Genomic DNA, 14,786 nt, shown 5'->3' with positions numbered 1-14,786 from the left:
CCTCTGATGTACTCGTTCCTAATCCTGTCCAACCGTGTCACTCCCAAAGAGAACCTCAACATCTTCAGCTCTGCTCCCTCCAGCTCTGACTCCTGTCTCTTCCTCAGTGACGTGCAATTTTTATTATTCAGACATATTCTTTACCAGTCTTTACACGATGTCTTCACTGCCTCTAGTGGCGGTTAGAGGTAATGCACCAAACAAGACGGTCTGAAACGAACATGGTGTAGTTTCCATGCACAAAAATTGTGGAATTTCTTATAGAAAAAATGTCATGATTCAGATCATGGATAAATTTTTTGACAAACTGGCATTTGGTGAAGAAGAAACTTGAGCAGGAAACATTTTGTTTGCTTTTTGTGAAAGGTTACTGCAGTGCAGTGGCTCTGTGCTATGTATGCTAGTTAGTTACTTAGCTAGTTGTGGAGAACTCAAACTATTATGTTTTGCTGTAATGCTATCTAACCTCAGCTAGATATATATCCTTATAATTTGGTATATTTTAAACATCTACGTTAGCGTTTCAGGACATTTTACTCTTTTGTACTCATTTATAACCAAATAGAGTGTACACAAAGCTAAACAACAGGTTGTGAACGTGTTTGTTAGCTACATTAGCTCGATAATAATTGTTGTAAAGGACACCCTGCTTGTAAAACTCTAAGATACACCAATCAGGCACAACACTGTGAGCAGTGCCAGGTGAAGTGAATAAGACTGAGTATCTCCTCATCATGGCACCTGTTAGTGGGTGGGATATATTAAGCAGCAAGTCAACATTTTGTCCTCAAAGTTGATGTTAGAAGCAGGAAAAATGGACAAGTGTAAGGATTTGAGCGAGTTTGACCAAAAGGACCAAATTGTGATGGCTAGACCACTGGATCAGAGCATCTCCAAAACTGCAGCTCTTGTGGGGTGTTCCCGGTCTGCAGTGGTCAGTATCTATCAAAAGTGGTCCAAGGAAGGAACAGTGGTGGACCGGCAATAGGGTCATGGGCAGTCAAGGGTCACTGATGCATGTGGGGAGCGAAGGCTGGCCCGTGTGATCCGGTCCAACAGACGAGCTACTGTTGATCAAACTGCTGAAGAAGTTAATGCTGGTTCTGATAGAAAGGGGTCAGAATACACAGTGTGTGAAGGGTCAGGGCTGTTTCAGCAGCAAAAGGGGAACCAACACAATATTAGTCATAATATTATGCCTGTTCGATGTATATTTAGTGCTGGTGTTTATTTATCCCCGGAAACAGTGAAGAGAAGATTTGCACAATCAAGCTTTTACTCTCCTCACTAGAGAGAAGGAAGTTTGCCAGCTGCCTAGCGATGTTTGATTTTTGGCTCAGAGCTCGAGCGCTGGCAAGACTCACCCGAAGGATGATAGTGAAGTCACGAGCCTTAAAGCACAATCCTGAGGAAGAATCTCCCCGTCTGAGGAACATCACTCGGGTAGATTAGGAATAATCAAGCAGTGGTGCGATATTTTGTCTTTGGATCGGATTAAAGATTAAACAATGAATCTGAGGGTCAGTAAGATCACCGTGAGGACAAAAAGCAAAACAAATCAGTCAGGAAAAAAGATTAAAATGATTCCTAATGCAGAACCGGAATTCAGGGTGGAATAACAAAGCTGGGATTAATTGCATCGTATGCTAGATTAGATAGATTAGATTGATCTTGACTTGATGATGCTTTCACAAAAGACTAGAATAGAAATTGATAGATAGATATCTATAGATAGATAGATAGGTAGATAGATAGATAGATAGATAGATAGATAGATAGATAGATAGATAGATAGATAGATAGATAGAACCCATGCTACAAGTTTACAGTATAAATGAGTTTCATTCTGCAGCCAGAACACTGATCCTTCAGGCTATTGAAACTGGACGGTGTGACATCATCAGAGCTTCCACTTCCTCCATCTTGGATTTTCGACATCTTTGGCTCGAACTCGCAGGTCAACAGAATTGAACTTTGGAATGCAGCGAAATGCATAAGCTTCTTTGCGGCTCTCCAGCATTCTCATGCGCTTGAACGGAAGTCAATGGAAGGAAAAGTGTCATTAATTAGTGCCTTAATCGGTTATTGTTTCTATAGCAACAGCTCGTTGGCAGGGTCTCATACGGCATGTGCTGCTCACGAAGGCTTGTAATTGTTGATATCCATGGTGACGTTCTCGCTGACGTGTCAGCTGTAGAAGTAAAGGTGTAATGTTTAATCTTCAGCCATCTTCTGGACAGAAGAGTTACCATAAGGAGTTAATTTTAAGATATTTGTCGTGATGTTGTACGTATTAATTAAAATTGAAAGACCCGAGCCTCGAGAACGTTCCTGTGTGAGATGTTTGAGACTTGAGGTTTTATTCTGTTTTATAAAATTTGAACGAAGTTGTGTAAGAAGTAAACAGTAAGCGTCCGAACATCTGTGCTCGTCCACTTGGATGCCCTTGAAAGATTTCTTTCCTTTGGAAAACTTTGGAGTTTTAATTAATCACAAACGGCTGATAACGGGATCCTCACACGCGCCGGACTCGAGCCAGGTCCGAATATCTACACACGAGTCACGGAGGCTCTGATGGACGACTCACGTGGAGGAAAACGTGTAAAGAACTGTCAGTTATGCGGCTGAATCCTATCTAATGTTGCACGTAATGTCCCTAATGATGGGCGATTTCCTCTTTAATGTCAGAGATAAACTGAGTTACGCGGCCATGTGAGCGCTTCGTGTTAATGAAGCGCGTTGTGAATTAACCAGCCATCTCAAATTCATTCATAATACAGGGTGAGTAATCGCCGCGTCCGCAGGAGACTGGAATTAGCAGCTGCACGGATTTGGGCACCTGACATTTCACTAGGCGTTACGATACTGAGAAATAATCTCCTTACAACAAGACCATCAAAGCCTGAGGACCATTATGTGGGGAAAAGTTTGTGCCCCCCTGACCATCACTTCCATATGCTGATGTTGTTGATCATCTCATGCCAGATGTATTCTCCTTACTTTGCTGTTCTAATCAGCTCCACTCTTTTCTTCCGGAAGGTTCTTCACTAGATGTTGGATTGTGTCTGTGGGGATTAGTGATCATTCAGCTACAAGAGCATTAGTGAGATCAGACTCTGATGTCGGGATGATGAGGAGACTCCAGTTCCAGTTCAACCCAACGGTGTTCAGTGGGGTTGAGTCAGAGTCAGGGCTCTGTGCAGCACACTCCAGATCTTCCACTCTCTTCAAATTTCACCTCCACACCATGTCTTCATGGAGCTCAGGGGCTTTGTGCACAGGGACATTGGGGTCATGCTGGAACAGGGTTTGGGAATCTTGAAGGAAAATTATAATCATCCCGAGACATTTAAGGCTGTCATGGTCAGGGGTGCACATACACTAAAAAACATCATCCATTACAAACCGACAGACTCTCATTCTCATACCTGGAGTACAACTCTTCACATATCAGGGCAATGTAAAAAAAAAAAAAACCATGTGATTCACAGTTAATGAGACTTAAACACATCTCTGAAGACTTTGTCCAGAAAGGAAATTAGGCATTATTTTTATAGCGACAGATTTCTTAACAATGCCAGAGACATGCCATGGACGTGACCGTGCTCTGATGCTCTGACCCCTGCACATTCCACTGGCTGGATGGACAGACAGAGGTTCTTCGGAGGTTCTTCACAGTTTGTTTATCATCTGCTGGAAAAATAAAACAGTGACGGACAAAACGAAACCTTTCTTTTAGAGAAACATCCAAGACAAAACCTGTCATGAATTGAATGAAATGAACACGGTCACTAAAATCACAGGTTTTGAAGGATTACCCATCATTCCAGGGGGCATGACCGAGGGCAGAAGTTTGTTGTTTGTCGTCTTTCCTGCAAGAGACGTAATCAGATATATACGCTGGAGACACTGTGAGATGATCAGACGAACGTTTCGTCTGGAATTTTGAGGGACTTTAGTCCAAATCTGTTGTAAAAACATTGAGCAAATACTAAACTTTCCTTTTACACTTCTACTGCTTTCATGAATCTCTGCAGCTGGATTTGGGAGGAACCCCGGGTGCAGATTTAAACGAGGTTGGGTTGAGGATGATATAAAAAAAAAACCAAATCCCTCTACAGATCATACCTCACACCCTCGGATCTCAGCATATTGACCTCCAGATAAAACTCACTCCCAGAGCAAATCTAAGCGGAGCAAAATCCTTATGCTATATACACTCACAGACCACTTTATTAGGAACAGCTGGGCTTTCCTGCAGGTATCCGATCAGCCAATCACTTGCAGCAGCACAGTGTGTACGATCCTGCAGATACTAATCTTCACATCAAACATCAGAATGAAGAAAAAGTCTGATTTTTGTCTGATCTTTGATGGGCTCTTTTGAGTATATTTCTAACTGCTGATCAATAACAGGCTTAAAAGTAGAGAACAAACATCCAGCAACAGATCTGTCGGAGGAAAAGTCTTGAGGATGAGAAAGATCAGAGGACATCCACAGGAAGGATAGAGTAAATTCAAATCAAATTCAAATTTTATTCATCACATACAAAATCATACACAGTACGAAATGTAGTGAAATGCTTTTTACGACTGTCCTACATTTGAAGAAAGAAAAGAGTAAAAATTAAAGTGTGTGGACATGAAAAATAAAGGGATATAGATAAAAATATATAGAGAAAAATAGGTAAAATTAAATGTAGAAAATTGAAGACAAAATAATTGTGAAAAACCAAAAGTTATCGGATATGCATATGCAAATATGTGTGTGTGTATATATATATATATATATATATATATACATAATATAAATATAAACAGTAAATGCAATATAAAAATATAAAATAAAAATAAAAAATGTAAATATAAAATATAATATAGTATAATATATAGTATATATAAAAATAAAATAATATATAAATAAATAATATATATGTGCAAACTCTATAATATATAGAAAGAACTCAGATAATCACTCTTTACATCCGTGGTGAGCAGAAAAGCATCTCGATTATCATTCCTAATAAAGTTCACAGTTAGGGTAGAATTTAACCTCTGAGTTTATTCTTTAGATTTTTGTCATAAAGGACAGAATTCTGTGGAACACCTCGGTGCTGAAGATGTCTAGAAATGAAAAGGTTCCAGCTTCACCTCTGACACTGGAGACTCCTTCCATAAGGGCTAAATAAACAGCAATTACAAAATTGCTAAAAAAAACTTTTGAGATATTGTTTTCTCATCCACTCAAACTGAACAGTTACTATGGAAATGATAACTTAGATATAAACAGACTGTCAAAGCTGCTGCTATATAAAATTATTCAACACCTTCTGACCAATCAGAATCCGGTAAGATGAGGTGTAAGTTATTATTTTTAAATACAAATAATATGTGTAGATAGATAGACAGATAGATAGATAGACAGACAGACTGCAATTCTATTAATAAATAGAGGAATAAACACTTCAGGCGGTGAAGTTATTAGAAAACTAATCATATTCAGGGTGGTAACAGTGACCACAGCAATCTTGATGATTGACTTCATTATAAAATCAACTCAGGTCATCCCTCAGTCTGCTCTCGCTCATCTCACTTCAGGCTCTCTTTTCCCCAAACGCCAAATAATGAAATTTCCTCCTGTTTTTCTCTTGTCCATGTTGATGTTTGTAACAAAACTTGTTTAAAGTTCAAGTTCAAAACTTGTTAGCGTCAGTGGAAAGCCGAGCGAAGCCAACCGAGGTGAGTTTACAAATTTCACATTTTTTCACAGTTGGTGAAATCTGTTTGGAAAGAGTCAACCCACGATACCCACATTGCCTGCATCATGCGTTCAAAAGCTAGGTGATTTTTCGGGTGTTTTTTGTTGACAGATCGGTGGCGTGGGTGCTCTGTTCTATTTTTAGCCCAAGCTTGGTGGCACAACTTCCTGTGGGGGGCCTTGACATGGAATGCTTGGCTTGGGTCAGTTCTTTGTAAGCAGACATACAGTTTACATACACTTCATATTGGTCATATTTTTGGGCGGCAGGAACGGATTATCTGCATTTACATTATTTCTGATGAGAAAATTCGATTAGCAATACAAAATTTCACATTAAGAACTTGAATCCAGAACGGATTAAATGCATATGCCTAGGTTCCATGGTATCTTCAAAGTATATGTCGACATCAAACACCATTTCTGCTCTCTGAGATGTTCTCCAAGTGCTTGTTCATCTAAAAAGCAGCTCAGATTTGATCTTCAAATTCTGTGTAAGATTATGTCACAGCCTGAACATCATTCAGTTCTTTACACGTCCATTTCTGTTAAAGGGTTAAACGTTCCTCAACATTAGCTGACATTCTTCTTCTCCCCAGCAGGCTGGTGTTGGTGATGATTTGATCTCCTGCTCACCTCTACATGAAGAAACGTCTGTTTCGTTTGTTTATTCCTCCTCACCTTATGCTGCTGCATCTGACGCTTTACAGCGAAACAGATCTCCTGAAGCAGCGTGCACTGAGAACCTAAGGGACCTCAACAATTCAAGACCTGCTCAATTCATCAGGGATCTCTGTTACTCTCCAACCTTCTGTAACCTTCTCTTCTGCAGCCTGAGACGATCCGATCTCGAGCCCGATCTCGTGCTCGTAAAAAGTTACAGCTTGTTTTTTTTTTAATCCCTTATTCTGTTTCCTGTGTCTTTGTCAGAAATCGTCCTGAGAGACGTCAGCATTAAAGACAGGATTATAAAACACTTCACAGGTAAGAAATCCTGATTTGCGTGTTTCATTATAATCAATTGAGATGAACGATAAGAGCAAGAACACGCATGATGTCTGATTTATTATCGCTCAGAAACGCCATTAATACATTAAATAACTGGCGTTAAATAAACTAGAACAAATAATTCAAGCATTGGATAAAGGAGATGGATTTTTCCGTGGCCTTTGCCGATGTTTGGACGTTATCAGCTCATTATTCCCTTACTTTTTCCATTTCCAGACTTTGCAGTTTATCTTATGACAGAAACGGTTCTGCGTTTTATAAACTGACTCCTTCGTGGTTGCTCGGGGTAATAAATCAGTCCTCAACAGTTCATTACTAATATCTTGGAAATTTAGTCGGCGTTTGAGTTTCAACAGCAGCACTTTATCGTCCAGGAGTTTGTCTTATACGCACCGGTCACTTGGACGTCCAGGTTCAGGTTCAAGTGACCCCTTTCCCGAGCCACTTAAGCTGATTAATCTCCGCAGGTTCTGAGGCGTCTGCAATAATTGGTGAAAAAAATCCATTATTTGGAAGCTAATCCAAAGAGCCTGACACGCTTTATTGGAACGTTTAATTCTTCGGCCCGGTGTGAAGTGGGAGCGTGAGTTAATCCGGTCTTTTGGGTCCGTGCCTAGCTGAAGCAGGGTGACTCGTCTGTATTTTTTTTTCTACGAGACAAAACATTCACTTCAGCTGTCAAACTGCACTCATGTGTACTTCAGATGACTGACCAGAGTGTCTCTGTCTTATACAGGGTTTTTTCTGTTCTTAATGCAGGATTACATAACTGAACAATTTCAGATTTCATAACTCTGACTAAAAATAACTGTCTTTCTTTTAAGCAGGACCAGTCAAGTTCCCGTCAGAGTGCAGGATGCATTTTCATCGGATTTACCACAACACGCGGGAGTGTGCCAGACCAGCGTGTATGTCCATGTGATGCTTTACATGTTTCTTATTCGAGTGGTGTTGAGTTAGTCTCTGATTAAAGTGCTGATACTGACACTGACACTGACACTCACACTGATACTGACATTGACACTGATACTGACACTGACACTGATACTGACAATGATTCTGACACTGATACTGACATTGACACTGATACTGACATTGACACTGACACTGATACTGACATTGACACTGACACTGATACTGACACTGACATTGACACTGATTCTCACACTGATACTGACACTGACATTGACACTGATTCTCACACTGATACTGACACTGACATTGACACTGACACTGATACTGACATTGACACTGATTCTCACACTGATACTGACACTGACACTGATTCTGACACTGATACTGACATTGACACTGATACTGACATTGACACTGATACTGACACTGATACTGACATTGACACTGATACTGACACTGATACTGACATTGACATTGATTCTCACACTGATACTGACACTGACAGTGATTCTGACACTGATACTGACATTGACATTGACACTGATACTGACATTGACACTGATACTGATACCCACACTGATACTGACACTGACAATGATACTGACATTGACACTGATACTCACACTGACACTGATACTGACATTGACACTGATACTCACACTGACACTGATACTGACATTGACACTGACACTGATACTGACACTGATACTGACATTGACACTGATACTGACACTGATACTGACACTGATACTGACACTGATACTGACATTGACACTGATACTGACACTGATACTGACACTGATACTGACATTGACACTGATACTGACATTGACACTGATACTGACATTGACACTGATACTGACATTGACACTGATACTGACACTGATACTGACGCTGATATTGACACTGATACTGATACTGACACTGATACTGACGCTGATATTGACACTGATACTGACACAGATACTGACACTGATACTGACATTGACACTGATACTGACATTGACACTGACACTGACACTGATACTGATACTGACATTGACACTGATACTGACACTGATACTGATACTGACACTGATACTGACACTGATACTGACACTGACACTGATACTGATACTGACACTGATACTGACACTGATACTGATACTGACACTGATACTGATACTGATACTGACATTGACACTGATACTGATACTGATACCCACACTGATACTGACATTGACACTGACACTGATACTGACATTGACACTGATACTGACATTGACACTGACACTGACACTGATACTGATACTGTCATTGACACTGATACTGACATTGACACTGATACTGACACTGATACTGACATTGACACTGATACTGACACTGACACTGATACTGACATTGACACTGATACTGACACTGATACTGACATTGACACTGATTCTCACACTGATACTGACACTGACAATGATTCTGACACTGATACTGACATTGACACTGACACTGATACTGACATTGACACTGATACTGATACTGATACTGACATTGACACTGACACTGATACTGACATTGACACTGATACTGATACTGACACTGATACTGACATTGACACTGATTCTCACACTGATACTGACACTGACAATGATTCTGACACTGATACTGACACTGACACTGACACTGACACTGACACTGATACTGACATTGACACTGATACTGACATTGACACTGATACTGATACTGACACTGATACTGACATTGACACTGATTCTCACACTGATACTGACACTGACAATGATTCTGACACTGATACTGACACTGATACTGACATTGACACTGATACTGACACTGACACTGACACTGATACTGACATTGACACTGATACTGACATTGACACTGATACTGATACTGACACTGATACTGACATTGACACTGATTCTCACACTGATACTGACACTGACAATGATTCTGACACTGATACTGACACTGATACTGACATTGACACTGATACTGACACTGATACTGACATTGACACTGATTCTCACACTGATACTGACACTGACAATGATTCTGACACTGATACTGACATTGACACTGACACTGATACTGACATTGACACTGATACTGATACCCACACTGATACTGACACTGATACTGACATTGACACTGATACTGATACTGATACCCACACTGATACTGACATTGACACTGACACTGATACTGACATTGACACTGATTCTCACACTGATACTGACACTGACAATGATTCTGACACTGACACTGATACTGACATTGACACTGATACTGACACTGATACTGACATTGACACTGATTCTCACACTGATACTGACACTGACAATGATTCTGACACTGATACTGACATTGACACTGACACTGATACTGACATTGACACTGATACTGATACCCACACTGATACTGACACTGACAATGATTCTGACACTGATACTGACATTGACACTGACACTGATACTGATACTGACATTGACACTGACACTGACACTGACACTGATACTGACATTGACACTGATACTGATACTGACACTGATACTGACATTGACACTGATACTGACACTGATACTGACATTGACATTGATTCTCACACTGATACTGACACTGACAATGATTCTGACACTGATACTGACATTGACATTGACACTGATACTGACATTGACACTGATACTGATACCCACACTGATACTGACACTGACAATGATACTGACATTGACACTGATACTCACACTGACACTGATACTGACATTGACACTGATACTCACACTGACACTGATACTGACATTGACACTGACACTGATACTGACACTGATACTGACATTGACACTGATACTGACACTGATACTGACACTGATACTGACACTGATACTGACATTGACACTGATTCTGACACTGATACTGACACTGATACTGACATTGACACCGATACTGATACTGACACTGACACTGATACTGATACTGATGCTGACACTGATACTGACACTGATACTGATACTGACACCGATACTGATACTGATACTGATACTGACACTGATACTGATACTGACACTGATACTGACGCTGACACTGATACTGACACTGATACTGACACTGATACTGACGCTGACACTGATACTGACACTGATACTGACACTGATACTGACGCTGATATTGACACTGATACTGACACTGATACTGATACTGACACTGATACTGACACTGATACTGATACTGACACCGATACTGATACTGACACTGATACTGACACTGATACTGACACCGATACTGATACTGATACTGACATTGACACTGATACTGATACTGATACCCACACTGATACTGACATTGACACTGACACTGATACTGACATTGACACTGATACTGATACTGATACCCACACTGATACTGACATTGACACTGACACTGATACTGACATTGACACTGATTCTCACACTGATACTGACACTGACAATGATTCTGACACTGACACTGATACTGACATTGACACTGATACTGACACTGATACTGACATTGACACTGATTCTCACACTGATACTGACACTGACAATGATTCTGACACTGATACTGACATTGACACTGACACTGATACTGACATTGACACTGATACTGATACTGATACTGACATTGACACTGATACTGACATTGACACTGACACTGATACTGATACTGATACTGACATTGACACTGACACTGACACTGACACTGATACTGACATTGACACTGATACTGATACTGACACTGATACTGACATTGACACTGATTCTCACACTGATACTGACACTGACAATGATTCTGACACTGATACTGACACTGACACTGACACTGACACTGACACTGATACTGACATTGACACTGATACTGACATTGACACTGATACTGATACTGACACTGATACTGACATTGACACTGATTCTCACACTGATACTGACACTGACAATGATTCTGACACTGATACTGACATTGACACTGATACTGACACTGACACTGACACTGATACTGACATTGACACTGATACTGACATTGACACTGATACTGATACTGACACTGATACTGACATTGACACTGATTCTCACACTGATACTGACACTGACAATGATTCTGACACTGATACTGACACTGATACTGACATTGACACTGATACTGACACTGATACTGACATTGACACTGATTCTCACACTGATACTGACACTGACAATGATTCTGACACTGATACTGACATTGACACTGACACTGATACTGACATTGACACTGATACTGATACCCACACTGATACTGACATTGACACTGACACTGATACTGACATTGACACTGATACTGATACTGATACCCACACTGATACTGACATTGACACTGACACTGATACTGACATTGACACTGATTCTCACACTGATACTGACACTGACAATGATTCTGACACTGACACTGATACTGACATTGACACTGATACTGACACTGATACTGACATTGACACTGATTCTCACACTGATACTGACACTGACAATGATTCTGACACTGATACTGACATTGACACTGACACTGATACTGACATTGACACTGATACTGATACCCACACTGATACTGACACTGACAATGATTCTGACACTGATACTGACATTGACACTGACACTGATACTGATACTGACATTGACACTGACACTGACACTGACACTGACACTGATACTGACATTGACACTGATACTGATACTGACACTGATACTGACATTGACACTGATTCTCACACTGATACTGACACTGACAATGATTCTGACACTGATACTGACACTGACACTGATACTGACATTGACACTGATACTGACATTGACACTGATACTGATACTGACACTGATACTGACATTGACACTGATACTGACACTGACAATGATTCTGACACTGATACTGACACTGATACTGACATTGACACTGATACTGACACTGATACTGACATTGACACTGATTCTCACACTGATACTGACACTGACAATGATTCTGACACTGATACTGACATTGACACTGACATTGACACTGATACTGACATTGACACTGATACTGACATTGACACTGATACTGATACTGACATTGACACTGACACTGATACTGACACTGATACTGACATTGACACTGATACTGACATTGACACTGATACTGACACTGATACTGACATTGACACTGATACTGACACTGATACTGACATTGACACTGATACTGACATTGACACTGATTCTCACACTGATTCTCACACTGACACTGATTCTCACACTGATACTGACACTGATACTGACATTGACACTGATACTGACACTGACACTGACACCGATACTGATACTGATACTGATACTGATACTGATACTGACACTGATACTGACACTGACTCTGACACTGATACTGATACTGATACTGACACTGATACTGACACTGACACTGATACTGACACTGACACTGATACTGACACCGATACTGATACTGACACTGATACTGACACTGATACTGATACTGACACCGATACTGACACCGATACTGACACCGATACTGACACTGATACTGACACTGACAATGATTCTGACACTGACATTGACAGTGACACTGACACCGATACTGACATTGACACTGATACTGACACTGACACTGACACTGATTCTCACACTGATATTGATTCTGACAGTGATACTGACACTGATACTGACATTGACACTGATACTGACACTGATACTGACATTGACACTGACACTGACACTGATACTGACACTGATACTGACATTGACATTGATACTGATCCTGATACTGACACTGATACTGACACTGATACTGATACTGACACTGATACTGATACTGATACTGACACTGATACTGACACTGATACTGACACTGATACTGACACTTGACATTGACACTGATTCTGACACTGATACTGACATTGATACTGACATTGACACTGACATTGACACTGACACTGACACTGATACTGACATTGACACTGATACTGACACTGACACTGACACTGACACTGACACTGATACTGATACTGATTCTGACACTGACACTGACACTGATACTGACACTGATTCTGACACTGATTCTGACACTGATATTGATTCTGACACTGATACTGACACTGACAATGATTCCGACACTGATACTGACACTGATACTGACACTGATCCTGATCCTGATACTGACACTGATACTGACACTGATACTGACATTGACACTGATTCTCACACTGATACTGACGCTGATATTGACACTGATACTGACACCGACACTGATACTGACACTGATACTGACACTGATACTGACACCGATACTGATACTGATACTGACACTGATACTGATACTGACACCGATACTGACACCGATACTGACACCGATACTGACACTGATACTGATACTGACAATGATACTGATACTGATACTGATACTGATACTGATACTGATACTGATACTGACACTGACACTGATACTGATACTGATACTGATTCTGACACTGATATTGATTCTGACACTGATACCGACACTGACAATGATTCCGACACTGATACTGACACTGATACTGACACTGATACTGATACTGATACTGACACTGATACTGGTACTGATACTGACACTGATATTGATTCTGACACTGATATTGATTCTGACACTGATACTGACACTGACACTGATACTGACACTGACACTGACACTGACACTGACACTGATACTGACACTGATACTGACACTGATACTGACACTGATACTGACACTGATACTGACACTTGACATTGACACTGATTCTGACACTGATACTGACATTGATACTGACATTGACACTGACATTGACACTGACACTGACACTGACACTGATACTGACATTGACACTGATACTGACACTGATACTGATACTGATTCTGACACTGACACTGATACTGATACTGACACTGATTCTGACACTGATTCTGACACTGACAATGATTCCGACACTGATACTGACACTGATACTGACACTGATCCTGATCCTGATCCTGATACTGACACTGATACTGACACTGATACTGACATTGACACTGATTCTCACACTGATACTGACGCTGATATTGACACTGATACTGACACCGACACTGAT

The 14,786-nt window shown here is 40.5% G+C and overlaps 1 protein-coding gene across 1 annotated transcript in view; it reads left to right on the top strand.

The window, feature by feature from the left end:
* alkal1 (ALK and LTK ligand 1) overlaps window positions 1-14,786 on the top strand; it is a 34,404-nt gene that overhangs the window by 3,349 nt on the left and 16,269 nt on the right. Inside the window, 2 exon segments of the mRNA XM_058390595.1 lie at window positions 6,689-6,742; window positions 7,591-7,674. Coding sequence (XP_058246578.1) covers window positions 6,689-6,742; window positions 7,591-7,674 — 138 coding nt within the window.

Source organism: Hemibagrus wyckioides, linkage group LG05 (assembly GCF_019097595.1).
Source record: "Hemibagrus wyckioides isolate EC202008001 linkage group LG05, SWU_Hwy_1.0, whole genome shotgun sequence".
NCBI lineage: Eukaryota > Metazoa > Chordata > Actinopteri > Siluriformes > Bagridae > Hemibagrus > Hemibagrus wyckioides.
This window is presented reverse-complemented; position numbering and strand designations above follow the sequence as displayed.